This window comes from Hyperoodon ampullatus (genome assembly GCF_949752795.1).
Source record: "Hyperoodon ampullatus genome assembly, chromosome: 2".
Lineage (NCBI taxonomy): Eukaryota > Metazoa > Chordata > Mammalia > Artiodactyla > Ziphiidae > Hyperoodon > Hyperoodon ampullatus.
In genome coordinates, this window is record NC_136915.1 from 35,547,956 (window position 1) to 35,564,607 (window position 16,652).

Consider the following 16,652-nt stretch of genomic DNA (forward strand, 5'->3'; position numbering starts at 1 on the left):
CCCACCTTGGCTCAATGGTTTTCTCCCACTGTGGTGAGGGTGGTTTTGGAAAAGCTCCTCAAATGCCAGGAAACACTGTAATACAAAAAGAAAAAACAATTCATAAGTACCAAAACTTAACTAACATTTTGGCTTCCCTTTCAAGGAAAACTGGTATAGTGGAAAAAACACCAGTCTAGGAACCAAGAAACCAAGTGTATTCTGCTTGTTGGGCACTCATTCTAAGATGTTTGTGGTACTCCAGGGGATTTGGTGGGGAGGGCACTCACTCACTCACTGCTAAGGGTTACTAAACTAGTAGAATATATGCCAGAAGCTCCCGATGGCCATCTCTGTCACAAATTGGGCTGAAAATGAAGCCATCAGAGAAGCTAGCAGAACTAAGGGATGTAAAGAGACACCTCTGGTGATACAACTGAAGAATCCTCTCCAGTTCCAGCCCTTCCTGCAGATATTTTCTCCCTTAAGTTAGTCTGCAATAGGTTTCTGTGACTTGCAAGTAAGTCTGGCCAATACACTTGGGTTCTAATTCCACACTGAACTTGAGCAAGTCATTCCTCATTTACTGGCCTTACTTAGTTCCTCGTCTATAAAATGGGCTAGATCTGAGGTTTTCAAAACTTTTTTTTAAGCAATAGAACTTTTTAAAACAAAAATCTTATTTTGATATCAAAAACTAAAATGATTTTATTCATATAAATGTATTTTATAAGATCAGATTTACAACATTTACTTCTGACCAAAATCAATAAGAACAACGGGTATTTAAACCTCACCTTGAGACTGAAAATAAAGATGATTCTGTTAGTAGAAATGTATTATCAAATGTACGATATTTATCACATCAATGATAAATGTATGACACTTATCATATCAAATGTATATTTACTATAATCACCAAAGTCAATGAGAACAATGATGTGTTTTGATAAAAATGAAACTTTAAAACTAAAGACTAATGGTAAACGTTGAAAGCTTTTATTAACCTCCCAGGATTCAATTTATTTCTGTACTGTTTTGGTTGCATAGGAGTAAGACAACCCTGATTCAAAATGAATAGTTGCAAAGAACAACATGGTATTACTTATTCACCTGCCTTACCCCATGATATTATTTAATTGAAGGTAGAAAAAGCTTTTAAGTTCTGCACAAAAAAAACCTAACAGCACAAGATTTTTAAAATAGATATTCAATTGGTTAAAATTTAGTACATAATACAGTTCAGCATTCATGGGTATTGGTTTTTTCTTTTTTAATGATTTAAACCTCATTTAAAAATCAAATCTGAATCAAATGTTTACAGATTCCAATTAGTATCTTCACAGAACTCTAATAAAACAGCTAATCTCTAAACTCTATTAAGAAGGTTTTTAGTCAGATTCACATACACTCACTACCCATCAGAAATTGTAATGAAGCAAATATAAAAAGTTATAATTCCTCTTTTTTTATAATAAGCCTGCTTTAAAGGAAAGAAAAATTTCACCAATTCCTATTCACAATCTTAGAGAGTTATGAATACAGACAAATAATAAACTGGGTCAAATAAGACTATTACAATAATCTATTCAATCTTATTGAGAACCAACTTGATGGGGCAGATCATAGAAGGTGCTATAAAACATTCATTATGTAAGAGTGCCTGCTTTACAACTGAGATGAATAACTCTCCATGCCCAACCTCAAGAAGATAACAGTCTAGCAGAGGATACAATACAGCTGACCTTGAACAACACAGGTTTGAACTGCACGGGTCCACTCATACATGGATTTTTTTCAACATTAAATACTACAATACTACACGATTGCAGTTGGTTGAATCAGGAGATGCAGAACTGTGGATTCGCAGAAACAGTGTATACCAAGGGATGACTATAAATTATACTTGGGATTTTCGACTGTGCAGAGGGTCAGTGCCTCTAACCCACGCATTGTTCAAGGGTGAACTTTACATTCATTCATTCAACAAGAGTGTCTCCTCAGTGCCACCAGCCACTGTGCAAGAAACAGGGGTTAAAAAGTGAACAATACACATACTGTCCCTACCCTCTTAAGTTCAGACTTTAACCTAAAGGCAATAGATAACCAATGAAGATTTTAAACAGAGATATGATTAGATTAACCTTTCTGAAAGATGGTTGGCTACTATAAACTGGAGATACTAAGCCCCAGGATAGAGAAACCAGTTAGGAACTACTACAGTGCTGACAAAGTAACGGGAACTCAAAAGATGGAACAACAAACTCAGCTGAAGTATGTGAAAACAAAAAAACTTCAGAGGGTAATGCTGCAGCTCAATCTTAAAAAACAAGGAGTACGCAGACAAGTAGAGGGAGTTTGTGCAATAAGAGAAAACCATAGGAAAGGCATGTCTGGGAAACCTCAAGTATCAATAGTTCCTCACAGTGGGTCTTGAGTGAGGTGAAATCATTGCTAGAAAGGCAGATTAAGGAAAAGATAGTAAAGGATATTTATAACAAAGAAACATGTCCAGGACACTGGGGAGTGCTTTTAAGCAGGGTGATAACATGACCAGGCTTACATTTTAGAAAAATTCTTCCAGGGACAGTAGCCTGAAGAAGATGACAAGAAGTCTAACCATCCAAAAAAAAATGTGTGCTTGACAACAGATAAACTATCTCAAAGTCCTAATCTAACTAACAATTTATCATGACAACCAAATATGGTCCAAGCAAGTACTCTGAGCTTTAGAAACCAAGCAACTAGTACCAAGTTCAGGCCACAATGTATTTTGACATGGCTCTGAAACCAAAAAAAAGGGACATTTCTGCAGATAAAATACTAAAAATGTAACAATGGCAAAAGATAAATGAATGAAGAGGAAAAAACAGCAACTAAGAAAACAAGGATATAACAGAGAAAATTTTACTTCAGGTAAGAGTTACTTCCACTTGCCAATTACATACAGATTCACTTCTTCTATGTAATAATAAATTGTGGTTCCAACAAGCAATTCAAAAGCCAAATTTAATTTAATGCATAACACTTAAGAAAATAACCAAACAAAAACTAGATTAGAAACAGCAAACTATAACAGAGGACCAGCTCTATACTAGCTAGCTAGCTTCTCACTGCTTAAAAAGAAATCTCTCCCTGTCTGGCTGGTCCCTGAAGCATACCAACTAAAAGGGTACGGTAAGGTGAGGTGAGGTGAGGTGGAATAGGGCAGGGTGGGTAAAGGAGGACTTGCTCTTTCACAAAGGTTCCTTATCAATGAACTAGACGAGTTCCTAAATGCTTTCATTCCAATTCTCTTTCTTAATATAACAAATATAACTCAGATTCAAACATGCCAACAGATAAAACGAAGAATCCAATTATTTTATCTTAAGAAAATGAATCCTACCTTTCCGGGGTCATCCTTGGATCGAGGCACTTTAAGGAAACACTTGTTCAGTGACAGATTATGTCGTATGGAATTCTGAAATTAAAAAAGAAAGAAAAGCCATAAGGTCATTGGAATCCAAAAACCAAAACCCCCTTTAAAAACAGAATCAGAAACCTAAATATCTCTATGCACCGGAATACAATTACAAACGGAATAAGTTTTTTAAATGAGCTTCAAATTTAAACCTTTCTGATTTTCAAATTATGAATGCTACAAAGGGGAGTAGTTATTGAAAAAGACAGTTTCTAGTGCATTTTGCAAAACTCCAAATAATGGACTATATGTCCCATTTTAAATGTTTAGTAAGACCTTTCAATGATGCAGGAAGATGTCTGTGACTAACGTTAAATACCAAATATAAAATTGTATGCATATTATGATTTTAATTGTGATATATATTTATTAGCTAATTTATTTATTCTTGGAAACAAGCCATAATGCAAAATGCTAAGAGTTATTCTACATGGAATTATAAGTGATGATTATTTTCCTCCATTCACTTTTCTGCAATGTTCAAATGATTTACAAGGCACATGTGTTACCACTTTTTAATGAGTTTAAAAAGTTATAAACAAAAAAATTCCACTGCTCCATTACAAGAGTACATAAAAACCAATTAGGTTCTCACTACAATATTTAAGAAAGAAAACCACATGGGAAGACACTGACTAGAGAAGCCAGCAAGAACACGTAGGTTCCTCAATGTAGCAAGAAAGAATAAACAACTTGGATGGAAGGAAAACGCACTTAGAGACCTGGAGAATCTGTGAAACAGGAAATCTTTCATCAATAAACAGGACTATGCCACAACTTTTACAGAAAATACCCAAAGGCCATTTCTTCTTAATTAAATGCTCTAAAATCCATTTCATAATTTTGTTTGTTCCAAAATGGCCAGGTATCTGGTGGAGGGGCTCCAATTGCATTTAGCCACTACTTAGAATTGGATATTGGGCAGGGGGTTATATTTTGGCATAATGTCATTTTATTTTTAATATAAAATTTGGAACTCTAACAATGCCTACATTAAAACTTGCCTCTCATGAGGCAATCTGGGATTAAAGAAGTTTTTAAAAGATGACCAGAGAATGTAAATTCAAGCCTATCTTATTACCAAACATCAATTAAAACTTATGAATGGGAGTTCCACCTCTACCTGGAATGTAAACAGCTACAAAGACTGATGATCCCTCCCAAACAATGAGAAACCAATGGGTAAGCCAAAAAAAAAGTCTATTTTTAAGCCACATCAGAGAGCTGAGGTTGCAAAGCAGCCCAACAAATAAAATTCCTAAGAGGAATAAGCCCATTCAAGGAGAAAGGGGACAAACTGTCTCACTTTTTGGCAGAATATGGGAGAAAGAGGTGGCCACCATTCAAGCACCCAAGAAATTAGCTAAAATTTGCAAGGCCAAGCATGGTATCAGTTTAGAGTAGCAAGGATCCCAGACACAAGGGATATTTCCACTCACTCTCAAGCTCAGAAGAAGCTCTTGGACCTTCACCGTATGCTCACAAGAAAGACTGGGGGCAGGAAAGGAAAACAGAGAAAGTCTCCTTCGTGGCATAAGCAGGAAGGAGGTAACTGATGGCCACAAGGGGAAAAAAAGCCACACCACCTTCTACAGATCTTACAAAGCAAAAAACTTAAGTTTGAGGTAGGGGTAGCAAAACTTCTCACCCATAGGGCTCTGGCAAAGATTACTTCTGAGGAAAGAATGGAAACAAAGCCCTTCTGCCTCTAGGGAGGGATAGGAAACACTTTCCCAGGATACAGGCAAAGATCCACTGATGGAGGAAGCAAAATCCTTTCACCTATGGGACAAGTGTCAGAAACTACCCAGGGGCCAGTATCCTACACCAATACACCATGCTGAGGTGGAGGGTGACTCTAGCTGGGAAAGGGACAGGAAACTCCCACGCAAAGGTAACTGGATAAGCAAAGATAACTAACCTGGCTGAGGGAAAAAAAACACTGAAAAAGCCCCACCAGTCCAAGGGCCTGAATAAGACTAAGGCTGGATCAAGACACCCCCCCCCCCAAAAAAAAAACACCAGCCCCTACCACAAGCCCAGCAGTGAATAACAAGTAATGACAACCTTCAGAGAGAGGAGGGGCAGGAGCATGGACAGAGACCCCTATCTGTAGCAAGGTGGGCAGAGACAGCTAAGCCTAAAGAGAAAACAGGAAAACTGAGAAAACCCTACAGCACCCAAGCCTCCCACACCAAGCACAAGGTAACAGGAGTCTACTGCACGAGGAATGTAAAGTCTGTGGTATACTAAAGGCAAAGATACCAACAACAAAACCCAAATCCAGCTCAACTACTGATGAGTGTAATTTGACTCCCCACACAAATGGCCTATGAAAAAAGATGCTTGTCCATTTACAGGTACAAATAGTATTTACCTCTATCTCTACCATTCTTCTACGCATGTAGCTGGAACTCAATCAAAGATTGCAAGACACGTGGAAAAGCAAGAAAAAAGAAAAAAGCCCACTGTCAAGAGATAATCAACAAAACCCAACTGAGAGATGACGCAGATGTTAAAAATATCAGACAAGAACTTTTAAAAAGCTATGACTAATATGTTCAGGCACCAAGTAGAAAAAAGTGCACAACTTGCATAAAGAGATGGGGAATTTCAACAGAGATGTGTAAGCTATAAGAAAGAGTCAAATGTCAATGACAGAAATAAAAAACATGATAAAAGATAAAGGATTCCCTAGATGGTTCATCAGTAGACTGGACCCAATTAGGGAAAGGCTCAGGTATCTTGAGGCTAGATCAACAGAAATTATCCAAAATAACACACATGCACGTGGGCATGCACATATACACAAATACAAAAAAAAAAAAAAGATCATCCAAGAACTGTGGAACAATACACGTAATTAGAGTCCCAGAAGGAGAAATGGAAAAGAATAGGGTAGAAGAAAAATTTGAAGATGTAACAGACAAGAATCATCCAAAAGTAATGCAGGACATCAAATCACAGATGCAAGAATTTCAGAGAACACCAAGCAGAAGGAATTAAAAATCCACACAACTATATTCATTATAGCCCAAAAGCTGAAAATCAAAATTAAGAGAACATCTTGAAGGGCAGCAAGAGAAAAAAAAGAAAGATTATGCACAGAGAAATAAAGATTAGAATTAAAGCGATGTCTCAAAAACCATGCAAGTTAGAAGACAACAAAGTGACATCTTTAAAACACTAAGAGAAAAAAAAAGTCAGTTTTCTATCCAGTGAAAATATCTCTGAAAAATGAAGGCAAAATAAAGACTTCTAGACAAACAAAAGCTGAAAGAAGTCATTTCTTGTACCGCCAGTTGGCTGGCAATATTGGAAGGAAGCTCTTCAGGCAGAAGTATGATACCAAATGGAAACCTGGATCTACAAAAAGAAATGAAGAGTTCCAGAAACTGTGAAAATGAAAGCAAATTTTAAAAATCACTTTTTCTTATCTGTAATGCCTTTAAAAGATAACTGTCTAGGGCTTCCCTGGTGGTGCAGTGGTTGGGAGTCCGCCTGCCGATGCAGGGGACACGGGTTCGTGCCCCGGTCCGGGAAGATCCCACGTGCCGTGGAGTGGCTGGGTCCGTGAGCCATGGCCGTTGAGCCTGTGCGTCCGGAGCCTGTGCTCCGCAACGGGAGAGGCCGCGACAGTGAGAGGCCCGCATACCGCAAAAAAAAAAAAAGATAACTGTCTAAAGCAAATATAACAATTATTTATGAGATTTATAACATGTAAAAGTAAAATGTACAATAACAATAACACAAAGGTTGGCTCAGGGGAATTAGAAGTACAGCTGACCCTTGAACAACACGGGTTTGAATTATATAGGTCCACTTATATGCGGACTTTTCCAATAAATACATACTACAGTACTATACAATCCAAGGTTGGTTGAATCTGCAGATGAGGAACCATGGATATGGGGGGCCAATTGTAAAGTTATACATTCAACTGTGCAGGGGTCAGCGCCCCTTAGTCCCCGGGTTGTTCAAGGGTCAACTGTGTAAGGTTTATAAAGTTCTTACACTATACATAAAATGGTATAATGAAGGTAGAGTGTGATAAGTTAAAGATGTGGGTGGTAAACCCTAGAGTAATCACATCCTAAAACAAAATTTAGGAAGAGGTATAACTAATAAAATAACAGTGAAGATAAAATGAAATCATAAACAATACTCACTCCAAATCCAAAAGAAGACAAGGAAAAGAAGGAACTAATCAGAAAAATTACCCATCTAAAAAGTTCAAGATGGGAAAAAACCAAAATCAAGATGGTCAGAAGAAGAAAGCAAAATGGTCATGTTTTCTAAATGGCTTCAGAGTGGAAGAACACATCTCTACTTAGATCTTCCTCCTCTACAAAAAGCTTAAAAGCTGGAAATCTTCAAGACTCTGCCACTGTCCTTTTTTCACTTCTACATTTGCTGCCTGGGCAATCTCATCTACAGCCATGGCTTCAATAACCATCTGTGACCTTTCTCCTGAGTTAACATGTATTCTCAACAATCTACTAGACATCTCCAGAAACACCTCCAACTCAACATGTTTAAAACTAAACTCAATCTTTATTCCCAGTGCGGTCTTCTGCCAGTTTTCCCTTCTCTATTTAAAGACAGTTATTCATATAACTGTTCCAATCAGAAACCTGTAAGACTTCCTTAACTCCTCCCTCCTTCTCACCATCTAAAACAAATCTGTCACCAAATCTTGTAAGTCTACCTTCAATCTACCTACTTTATTCCATCTCTTCTGTTACTACCTCAGTCCAGGACACCAGTCTCACCAAAACTAGTACAACAGCTTCCTAACTGATGTCCACCCTCTACCTTCCTCTCTTTACCCCTCCTGCACCATTCTCTACCCAACAGACAGTTACCTCTTCACAAGGCAAATCTGACATTACTGCTTCAATTAAAACCTTTCAGTAACTCCTCATTGCACTTAGGATAAAACCTAAAATCCTTAAAGCCTCCACAAGACTCTTCATAATCTCACCCTATCCTGCTGTCATGCTCTCTATACTAACCCCCTCCAATGGTCTCTCTCACCTCTAGGCTTTCCATTTATTGCTCCCCCTGTGAAAGTTACTGCTGCCAGCCTTCCTCCATCCCTTTCACCTAACTGAGTCTACTTAACTTTCAATTCATTCTTGGTTTAAACATTAGTTCTTTAAGGAAGTCCTTTCTGACTTTCATAAATTATTAGCTTAGGCCAAGTGTGCATTTCTCACCACACAGTAATTTGTTTAATGGTCTTCCTCCTCCATACTGTATTCTATATCAAAATGTAAGTAGGCTCCATAAGGGTAGGGATCCTGTCTACCAACTCAGAACCTAGAGTATAATGCTTTTCATAGGGGAATCACAAATCTGTTGGAAAAAATACCAAAAGCATATTTAGAAAATAAAAACACCCGGAGAGATATGAGAGCCAAGACATGTATTTACAACACATAATGAAGAAAAGAGATGACTTCAGACCTCACAACTTGGGGAGACACTACCTCTAACAACCCTAAGAAAAGAAGTTGGGGGCTTCCCTGGTGGCGCAGTGGCTGAGAGTCCGCCTGCCGATGCAGGGGACACGGGTTCGTGCCCCGGTCCGGGAAGATCCCACATGCCGCGGAGCGGCTAGGCCCGTGAGCCATGGCCGCTGAGCCTGCGCGTCCGGAGCCTGTGCTCCACAACGGGAGAGGCCGCAACAGTGAGAGGCCCGCGTACCTCAAAAAAAAAAAAAAAGAAAAAGAAAAAAGAAAAGAAGTTGGGAGAGTAGAGGTAGAGATAACTAGGATGTCAGAGAGTAAGCTGGAGAAAAATAGCCCGGGTTAAATAACTGATAATGGCATATTGCTTGGCCTTGAAAACCCAGCTTCAAAAGTAGTTTCTCAAAAGTACAGTCTACTTACACCAGAATCACTTGAGATGAATTTTAATGCAGATTCCTAGGATCTAAGATGACTAATTCAAAATCTCTGGAGTTGTGACCCAGGAATCTGAATTTAAAAGCACTCTCACTGACTTTTATTTTCACTTGAGTTTAAACTGGCATCTCTCATTCAAATCAACCACCACATTCCCACCTTTATTTCTCTTCTCCCACTGTGAGAGCCCTGACTCCCCAAAACACTAATATATGTACTCATTTGTTCTATCCTACCATGAACATAAGATTGTTTCAGAATTGCTCCCAACTTCTTTTCTTGTGGTTATACAAGGTAGAGAGACTGCCTCTAGCAAATTACCATTCCAAAGACAAATCTACTAAATGAAGTCCATAATTCTTTTGTAATTCTTTTCAACCTTGGTATGCTCTTTTCAAAACTTCTTGAATTTTTCTGTGTGATTATGTTATACATTTGATATAAGGCTTATTTATTTCTACTTATATTCAGTTTTAAGGTTTTCTTTTTTCATCCTTTTTGACTTCCTAACATATTTTTTGAATGTGTAAAACACTTAAATGTTTCAAAACTCAAAACTATATAAAAAGGTACACTCACAATCTTATTCCCTTCTCTATCTCTTCTACCTCAGTTCCGTCCATCCCTATAGGTAACTATGTTTACTATATTTCTAGTTTATTATTCCTAACTTTCTTTTTACAATAATAAGCAAACACATAATACATTCTTATTTCTCTTTTTTCTTCACATAGAAAAGTAGAATACACCCCCACATGCCCATACCACTCTTTTATATTTTTCTTTTTATTACCCTAAATTCCAGTAACTTAATAGGTTAATTTTCTTTAGTAAGGTGAATAGCACAAAAAAAATTCCTTTTCCTCTAGTTCAGATTACAAAATCATTCAATTATGGAAATTCAAAGAGTTTTTATAACTCTTATGGACTATTCAAAGAATTGTTTTTAATACGTAATCTCCCTTCAATGCCCTGGCACAAAATGAAAGGGAGTTCATCTAAATATTAAAATTCTATTTGAATCCTTTTAAGTGACCACGACAACATTTTCTCCTCTGGGTGACTTTAGTTGGCTCTACATTTCTGGAAAGGTGGTTGACAACTGCTTTAGGATCTTTCTTCCATCCTCTCTTCAAACAATAAAAGCTAACTTCACAAGTTCTATATGACCTTCCATTTTCACCTAACCCATCTCTTCCATACCTGAAGAAGAAACAGTAAGCAGCAAGTTGTACAAGTAATGCTAAACAAATCTTAGGACAGTGAATGGGAACTAAAACATGAAAACAGAGATAGGACCTGAGCAAAGGAGAAGATAAACCACTTTCCATTTGTCTCCATGTGAGATATTCAAAATATTTCTATGTTTACAAAAATAAAATTTAAAGTAATGATGGCAAGTTCTAGGCTCCTAAAATTGGGTGGAAGAAACTTTTTTAAAAGAATAATTATGAAACAGCAATCCCTGGGAATATTAAAGGTCTGCCTAAAGCAACAGACTGGACTAGATAATCTCCTTGGCGTATCTTTTAGTTCTAAAAAGCAACATTATCCTTCTCAACCTATTCCCATTTTTCGCTTTCCATCCTTCCTTCTTCATTACATCCAAACCATGTATCTTCCAGATGAAACTGTATCACCACTTCTAAACCAGTTTCAGACCATAACTTGGGGTGGCCAGCAGCAAGAAATCCAGCAGACTGAATCTGGCACTCTCAAGGTGGACTTAGATGAAACAAGATCCCTGAACAAAAATCTGTAAGTTCTATAATAGAGTTATTAATAAAACATATGGAAACACAAAAGATTAATTCTATAGGGAAAAGAGAGATTACATATGAGCTTAAAGAATAAACAGAATAATGCCAACTGGACAAAGGGCAAGAGAAAGTCCAAGGACAAGTAAGAGAAAAACAAAAGCAAGAAAAATCAAAATATTTATTTCTAGGACAACTAATAGGCTGGAATATGTAGAAGAAACAGTACATGAGAGGGAACTAGCAAAAAATAAAGCTAGGAAAGAAAGCTGGGACCAGGATTCTGGCTTTCATTCAAGCTGCATTTATTAAGGCTTACTAAATGGAAGTACTGTGCTAGTGCATGGAATACAGGAAACTATACAAAAGAAATCCCTTCCCATAAGGCACTTGATTATCTGGCATGATACACAGCACACATCACTGGTGCACAGTAATTCAGTAAATGCCTTTAATAAGTATATTCAAACAAAAAAGACAAAGGTGTTGAGACATGAAAGCTTAAGAGAAACAAGGGGAACTACCAGCTGATGGCAGACCTAAAGCTCTGTTAAGTCCCCTTTTTCCACATGCACACACACAAATGCACACACACAGACAGACACACAGCACACAACTGGATAACTCCTACATAAGAATATGAATGTAAAATGTGCAGATACAAAAGAAAACTGAATTATTTGTCATATAACATAGATTAGGTAGGTAACTAATTTGAAGGTTCCTCAAAAAGCTTAGATGAGGAGCTAAGGCTTCTTTAAGAAGTAGCTGATTCTAGAGCTGAGGCAGGAAAGATACGAGATGAGCCTGGAACATCTTGTGGTGCCAGAAAGTTAAGAAGTGGTAAATAACCAAAAGAACTGTACCATATCAAAGGGCACAGGAGCCAACCTGTAAGAGCTCCCAATGCCAAAAGCAGCAAAAATCTGAGCAACAAATAACGACAGCACAAAAAATAAAATAAATATCCATGAGTGCATACTATTACAAATATACGATTGAATAAATAAGTAAAAGGGGAAGAAGGGACAAAGCTTCCATATTAATTGGGAAGAATCCCAATTAATATAGAAGGAATAACGGAAAAGAGAAAACCACCACTAGAAAACAATAAAAACTGCTGTAATGATCTACCAATGAACACTAAAATTAATGAACAAAAATTTCAGAAAAACAGGGTATTGCATGCTGTCAAAGTATTTCCCCCAAAACATTTCATAATTTACAAAGTGATAAATAGTAATTTTATAGTGGAGAAACCTGGCAGACACCACCTTAACCAAAGAACCATGGTGAACATTACCAGTAATAAGACATACTGACATCAAGTTCCCCCTGATATGACTGATAGACAGAGAAGGGCACATCACCTCTGCATTATTCTTCCCCAAAATGCATTACTTCAATCTAACCAAGAAAATATCAGACATATCCAAACTACAACTACTATTTCTTTTGTATAGTTTTCTACAAAATACCTGACAAGTACTCTTCAAAAGTGTCAAGGTCATAAAAGACAAGAAAAGATTGAGGGGCTGTTACAGATTGGAGAAGACTAAGGAGACATACAAATGACAGCTAAATGTAATGTGGGATCCTAGATTAGATCCTGAATTGAATCCTAGAACGTAAAAAAACATTAGTGGGAAAAACTGGTGAAATCTGAACGAAGTCTGTAATTTACTTAGCAGCTAACAGTACTGCTTAGTCAAAAATATTAGTTTCTTAGTTTTGATAATGGTACTATGGTTATATAAGGTGTTAACAAAGAGGAATTGATTGAAGGATATATGGGAACCCTTTGTACTACTTATAAAACTCTTCTATAAATCTAGAATTCCTTCAAAATAGTTTTTTTTTAAAATCTTTGATGATAAAAACAGTACTAGTTGCAATGCTATACTGTTTTTTTTTTAAACCTCAGACACACTATCAACTTAACTGACCTGTGGGTATTGTTTTCTAGTGAATGCTACGTTATCTCTACTCCAATACTTTATGCTATGTCAGTCCTCTAATATAAGAAAGCTCTAACAAATTAATATTCTACCCAAAATAAAGTTATTCATCTAATTTAAAACACTTAATTTCCTTTTTTAATCCTAAAAATGACTAGTAATCAGAATTTCATCTTTAATTATATAAGCCTCCACAAAGCTTTATCTTCAATAAAAGCCAGTATTGTTATTGTTTACAGCATAAAAATAAAAATTTAAATAAAATCCTTACCTTCCATCCACTGCCAGCCTCTCTATAATATGGGAAGTTATCACAAATCCACTGGTAAATCTCACTTAGAGTCATTTTCTTTTTGGGTGAGCTATTAATTGCAAATGTAATGAGGCTGGCATAACTGTATGGAGGCTTCCCATCTTTGTGCTGTTGGACTTCTTCCTGGTCCAGGGTTGTATTTGGGTCAAGAAGTGTATTCTTCTTGGAAATTCCTGTTCCATGTGCATTTTGTGTAGCATCTGATTTTTGGATGGCTGCTCTCATGGTGAGCTGTGGTAACCAGTCCATAGATGTTAGGCTGCTCTCCAGTTCAGATGTCATCCTGAAGGTAAATAGACTCCTTAGTCAATATCAAGGAAAGAACCCCTGCTTCTCAAAATATCCAATATTCACAAATCTAGGAGTTCCAAAGTGAGGGAAAGCCTGAGTTAAATCTGGAGGAAAAAGATTGAGTATATTAATGACCAAACCAAATATTTAAGGGATCAACATTTCCAATCTTTTTTCTTAATTTCTTCCTCTCCAAACACAACAAATTTGGTTTTAAACTGTTTAAGAGATAGAACAGTGCATACACACAAAGTGATTCTGAGGCCAGTTTTCTTAAAAAGACTATCTGTCACTTTAAACAGGGAGACAGGATCATAGTATGAATAAATCTGTCTGCAGTCCAGCTCTTTACTCACCAACACTGCAGGCCCTTTTAAAACTTAAGATTGTATATCTGGCATTTCTCTTACACAAATTTTAGAGAAATCATACAAAAGAATACCAAAATTAAAGTGTAGGCAAGAGGTCAGAGAAGTAACTGAGAAATAAGCACAGGAATTTACATGGAGGAAAGAAGGTAAAGTTGGGCAGGTGGGAGATAGGAAGAGTAAAGCAGGGGAGACAAGAATAGCAAGGAGACAAGCTAGCTGGGGGAGTTGACTGAAAAAAGAAATGCAAACTCAAGGACACTGATGAACTAGAGAAAAGGAGAATAGGCAGTGCCAGGAAGTTTAAAAAAAAAAAAAGTCAAAGAACAAGCTTAAGAAAACTAAAGATCCGGGAGTGTAGGATATGAGATAAAATCACATAAATGGACAGCAAGAAAAGAAGCATTAAAAACTCAAGGACAGGCTTACAAAAACATCCATCCAGTGATCTGGATTCTGTAATCTATTTCTCTCCAAGGCTGAAAAATTCAAACCATTATCACCCAAAGAAAGAAAAAAGAAAAAACAACATCTGCCAGGTTAACACATATTCTGGAGAAAGAAGGAAGCTGCTCTAAGAATGGAAGATAAAAATATAGAAACAAAGATTGACACCTCACACTGGAATGGCGAACTTTCAACAAAAGGTACAAACTTTCCTATCCTGGGATCAAAAAAGCAGGAGAAGTGAGCCAGACGACAAAGTAGAGAGGAATGAAAGGCTTCTAAGTGATACAAAAATAAAGGGAAAAAGAAAACAAAATAAGAAACTTAAAGTATCTCAGTAAAAAGAAAAAAGTTGTGGCTAAGAATCCCATATATACCCTTCATTCCAAGTGGCTGCAGGCAAAAAGCAACCTGGAGTATGTGCTTAGCATCTGAACTTCTGGGAGGCAATGTAGAATTAATAAAGAACACAGGCTCTGGAGTCAGGCAGACCAGAATTCAAGTACTTATTCTACCAGTTACTATCTGTGAGACTATGAAAGTGTTACTATCTCTAAACCCCATCTCATCTGTAAAATGAAACAATAATAGTACCTACGGTTAAAGTATTACTTTGAGAAATAAATGGGATAACTTATGCACAGAAGAAACATTCAATAAGTATTAGTTAATAATATTATTCTAGGAGTATCTTGGGATGGTACTAATGAACTATAAAGTAAATAAGATTAAGCAATAGCAATTATAAATCAAGAGATAGCCATGAGGATTCTATCTGCATTGCCAGTAGAATATTAACTACTGGCAATGCAGATAGAATATTTTCCAATATTTTGATTAACAGTTTTACATTTTTCATTTTCCCTCCCCATCTCTGCTGTATGCATTCCTCTGAAACCTGAACTTTAAATTCCTCTATACAGCACCTTGCTCTACAATCTCAGCCAGAAACGCTTGTTCCCATCATGAAATAAGTTATAGAAACTTGTGGAATAAGAAGGAAAGATTAATTTAGAGATCACAGAATGTCAAAGAGTGGGCAAAGTACCCTACAGATTAGAGAACAAGGCCTCCAATCTAAAGATGAAAAACTAAGGTCTACTGAAGTTAAAGACTTGTCCAAATTCACACAAATAGTTAACAGCGGAACTAATACCAGAGCTCAGATCTCCTGATGCCCAATCCAGCAATTTTACCATACCTTACCTGTAAAATTAAAATAATAGTACCTACCTCTCACTGATATAAAGTACTCAGAACAGCGACTGGCAAAGAGTAAAGAGTCAATAAATGTTAGCTACTGGTGGTGGTTATAGCAGTAGTTGCTGCTATTATTATTCACATTTTATTCTACGAACATTGGCTATTATTATACCATGCTATCATCCTATTTGCCTCAATTAAGTCTCCACTGAGTAGCTTTATTTTGTTCAAATTCCCAAAGCAGCCAGTCACATACATTTTCAAAGATAATGTAAAAGTACATTCCAAATTGGAATATAGCTGATACAGCAGATGCTCCCTGTTGAGAACCATCTTTAACTTCTGTTTCCTTCCCCCAGTGCCACTGAGACGTTAGGAGAGTCTCAGTAATATAACATGAACACACACTAAGTAGGTACTTAATACTGTTATAAAAATAAACAAGAATTTATACTTACACACGTGTACAAGGCTATCCTAGAGTAAAATTTTATACACACAGCAAGTATGATAAAGTTTCTGTCCTCTAGAAACCTGTACTCCAATTAGGAAGGTCAAACACAAGAAAGAGCTGGAAAAGAGCTCTGGGTGCTGCAATGGCTCAGAAAAAGGTGGAGGACAACATGGGCTGCAGCCTTAAGAGGTAGAGAAGGAAGAACTTCAGCTAAGACTTAAAGAAAGTTCAGATCTAAATAGGCTGGAAAGAATTTGGTGCCTAGCCATCAAAGGCATCATGAATAAGAATTATTCATTGAAGTAGAGTATAAAAATCTTTCTTAATTTTAAAATCTGAAAAAGCAGGGCTGCTGTTTTCTTTGCAATTTGTTAAATTTTACATATTCTTGGTAGTGAGGTAAAAAGTGCCTCTATTGTTGCTGCTTAGGCTGGTTATTGCAGTGGCTCTCCACTGAGAACACAAAAAGTGACCATTAGATTTGACCAGATCATCAAGTAACTTTAGAAA

At 36.9% G+C, this 16,652-nt stretch overlaps 1 protein-coding gene across 2 annotated transcripts in view; it reads right to left on the reverse strand.

The window, feature by feature from the left end:
• Positions 1 to 16,652, reverse strand: part of FOXJ3 (forkhead box J3) — a gene marked incomplete at both ends in the record, with an annotated part of 108,840 nt that overhangs the window by 75,534 nt on the left and 16,654 nt on the right. For both annotated transcript variants that reach the window (XM_079724752.1, XM_079724753.1), the window contains 2 exons: positions 3,368 to 3,442; positions 13,338 to 13,662. In XM_079724752.1, the coding sequence (XP_079580878.1) occupies positions 3,368 to 3,442; positions 13,338 to 13,662 (400 nt within the window). The remainder of the gene's footprint in view (positions 1 to 3,367; positions 3,443 to 13,337; positions 13,663 to 16,652) is intronic.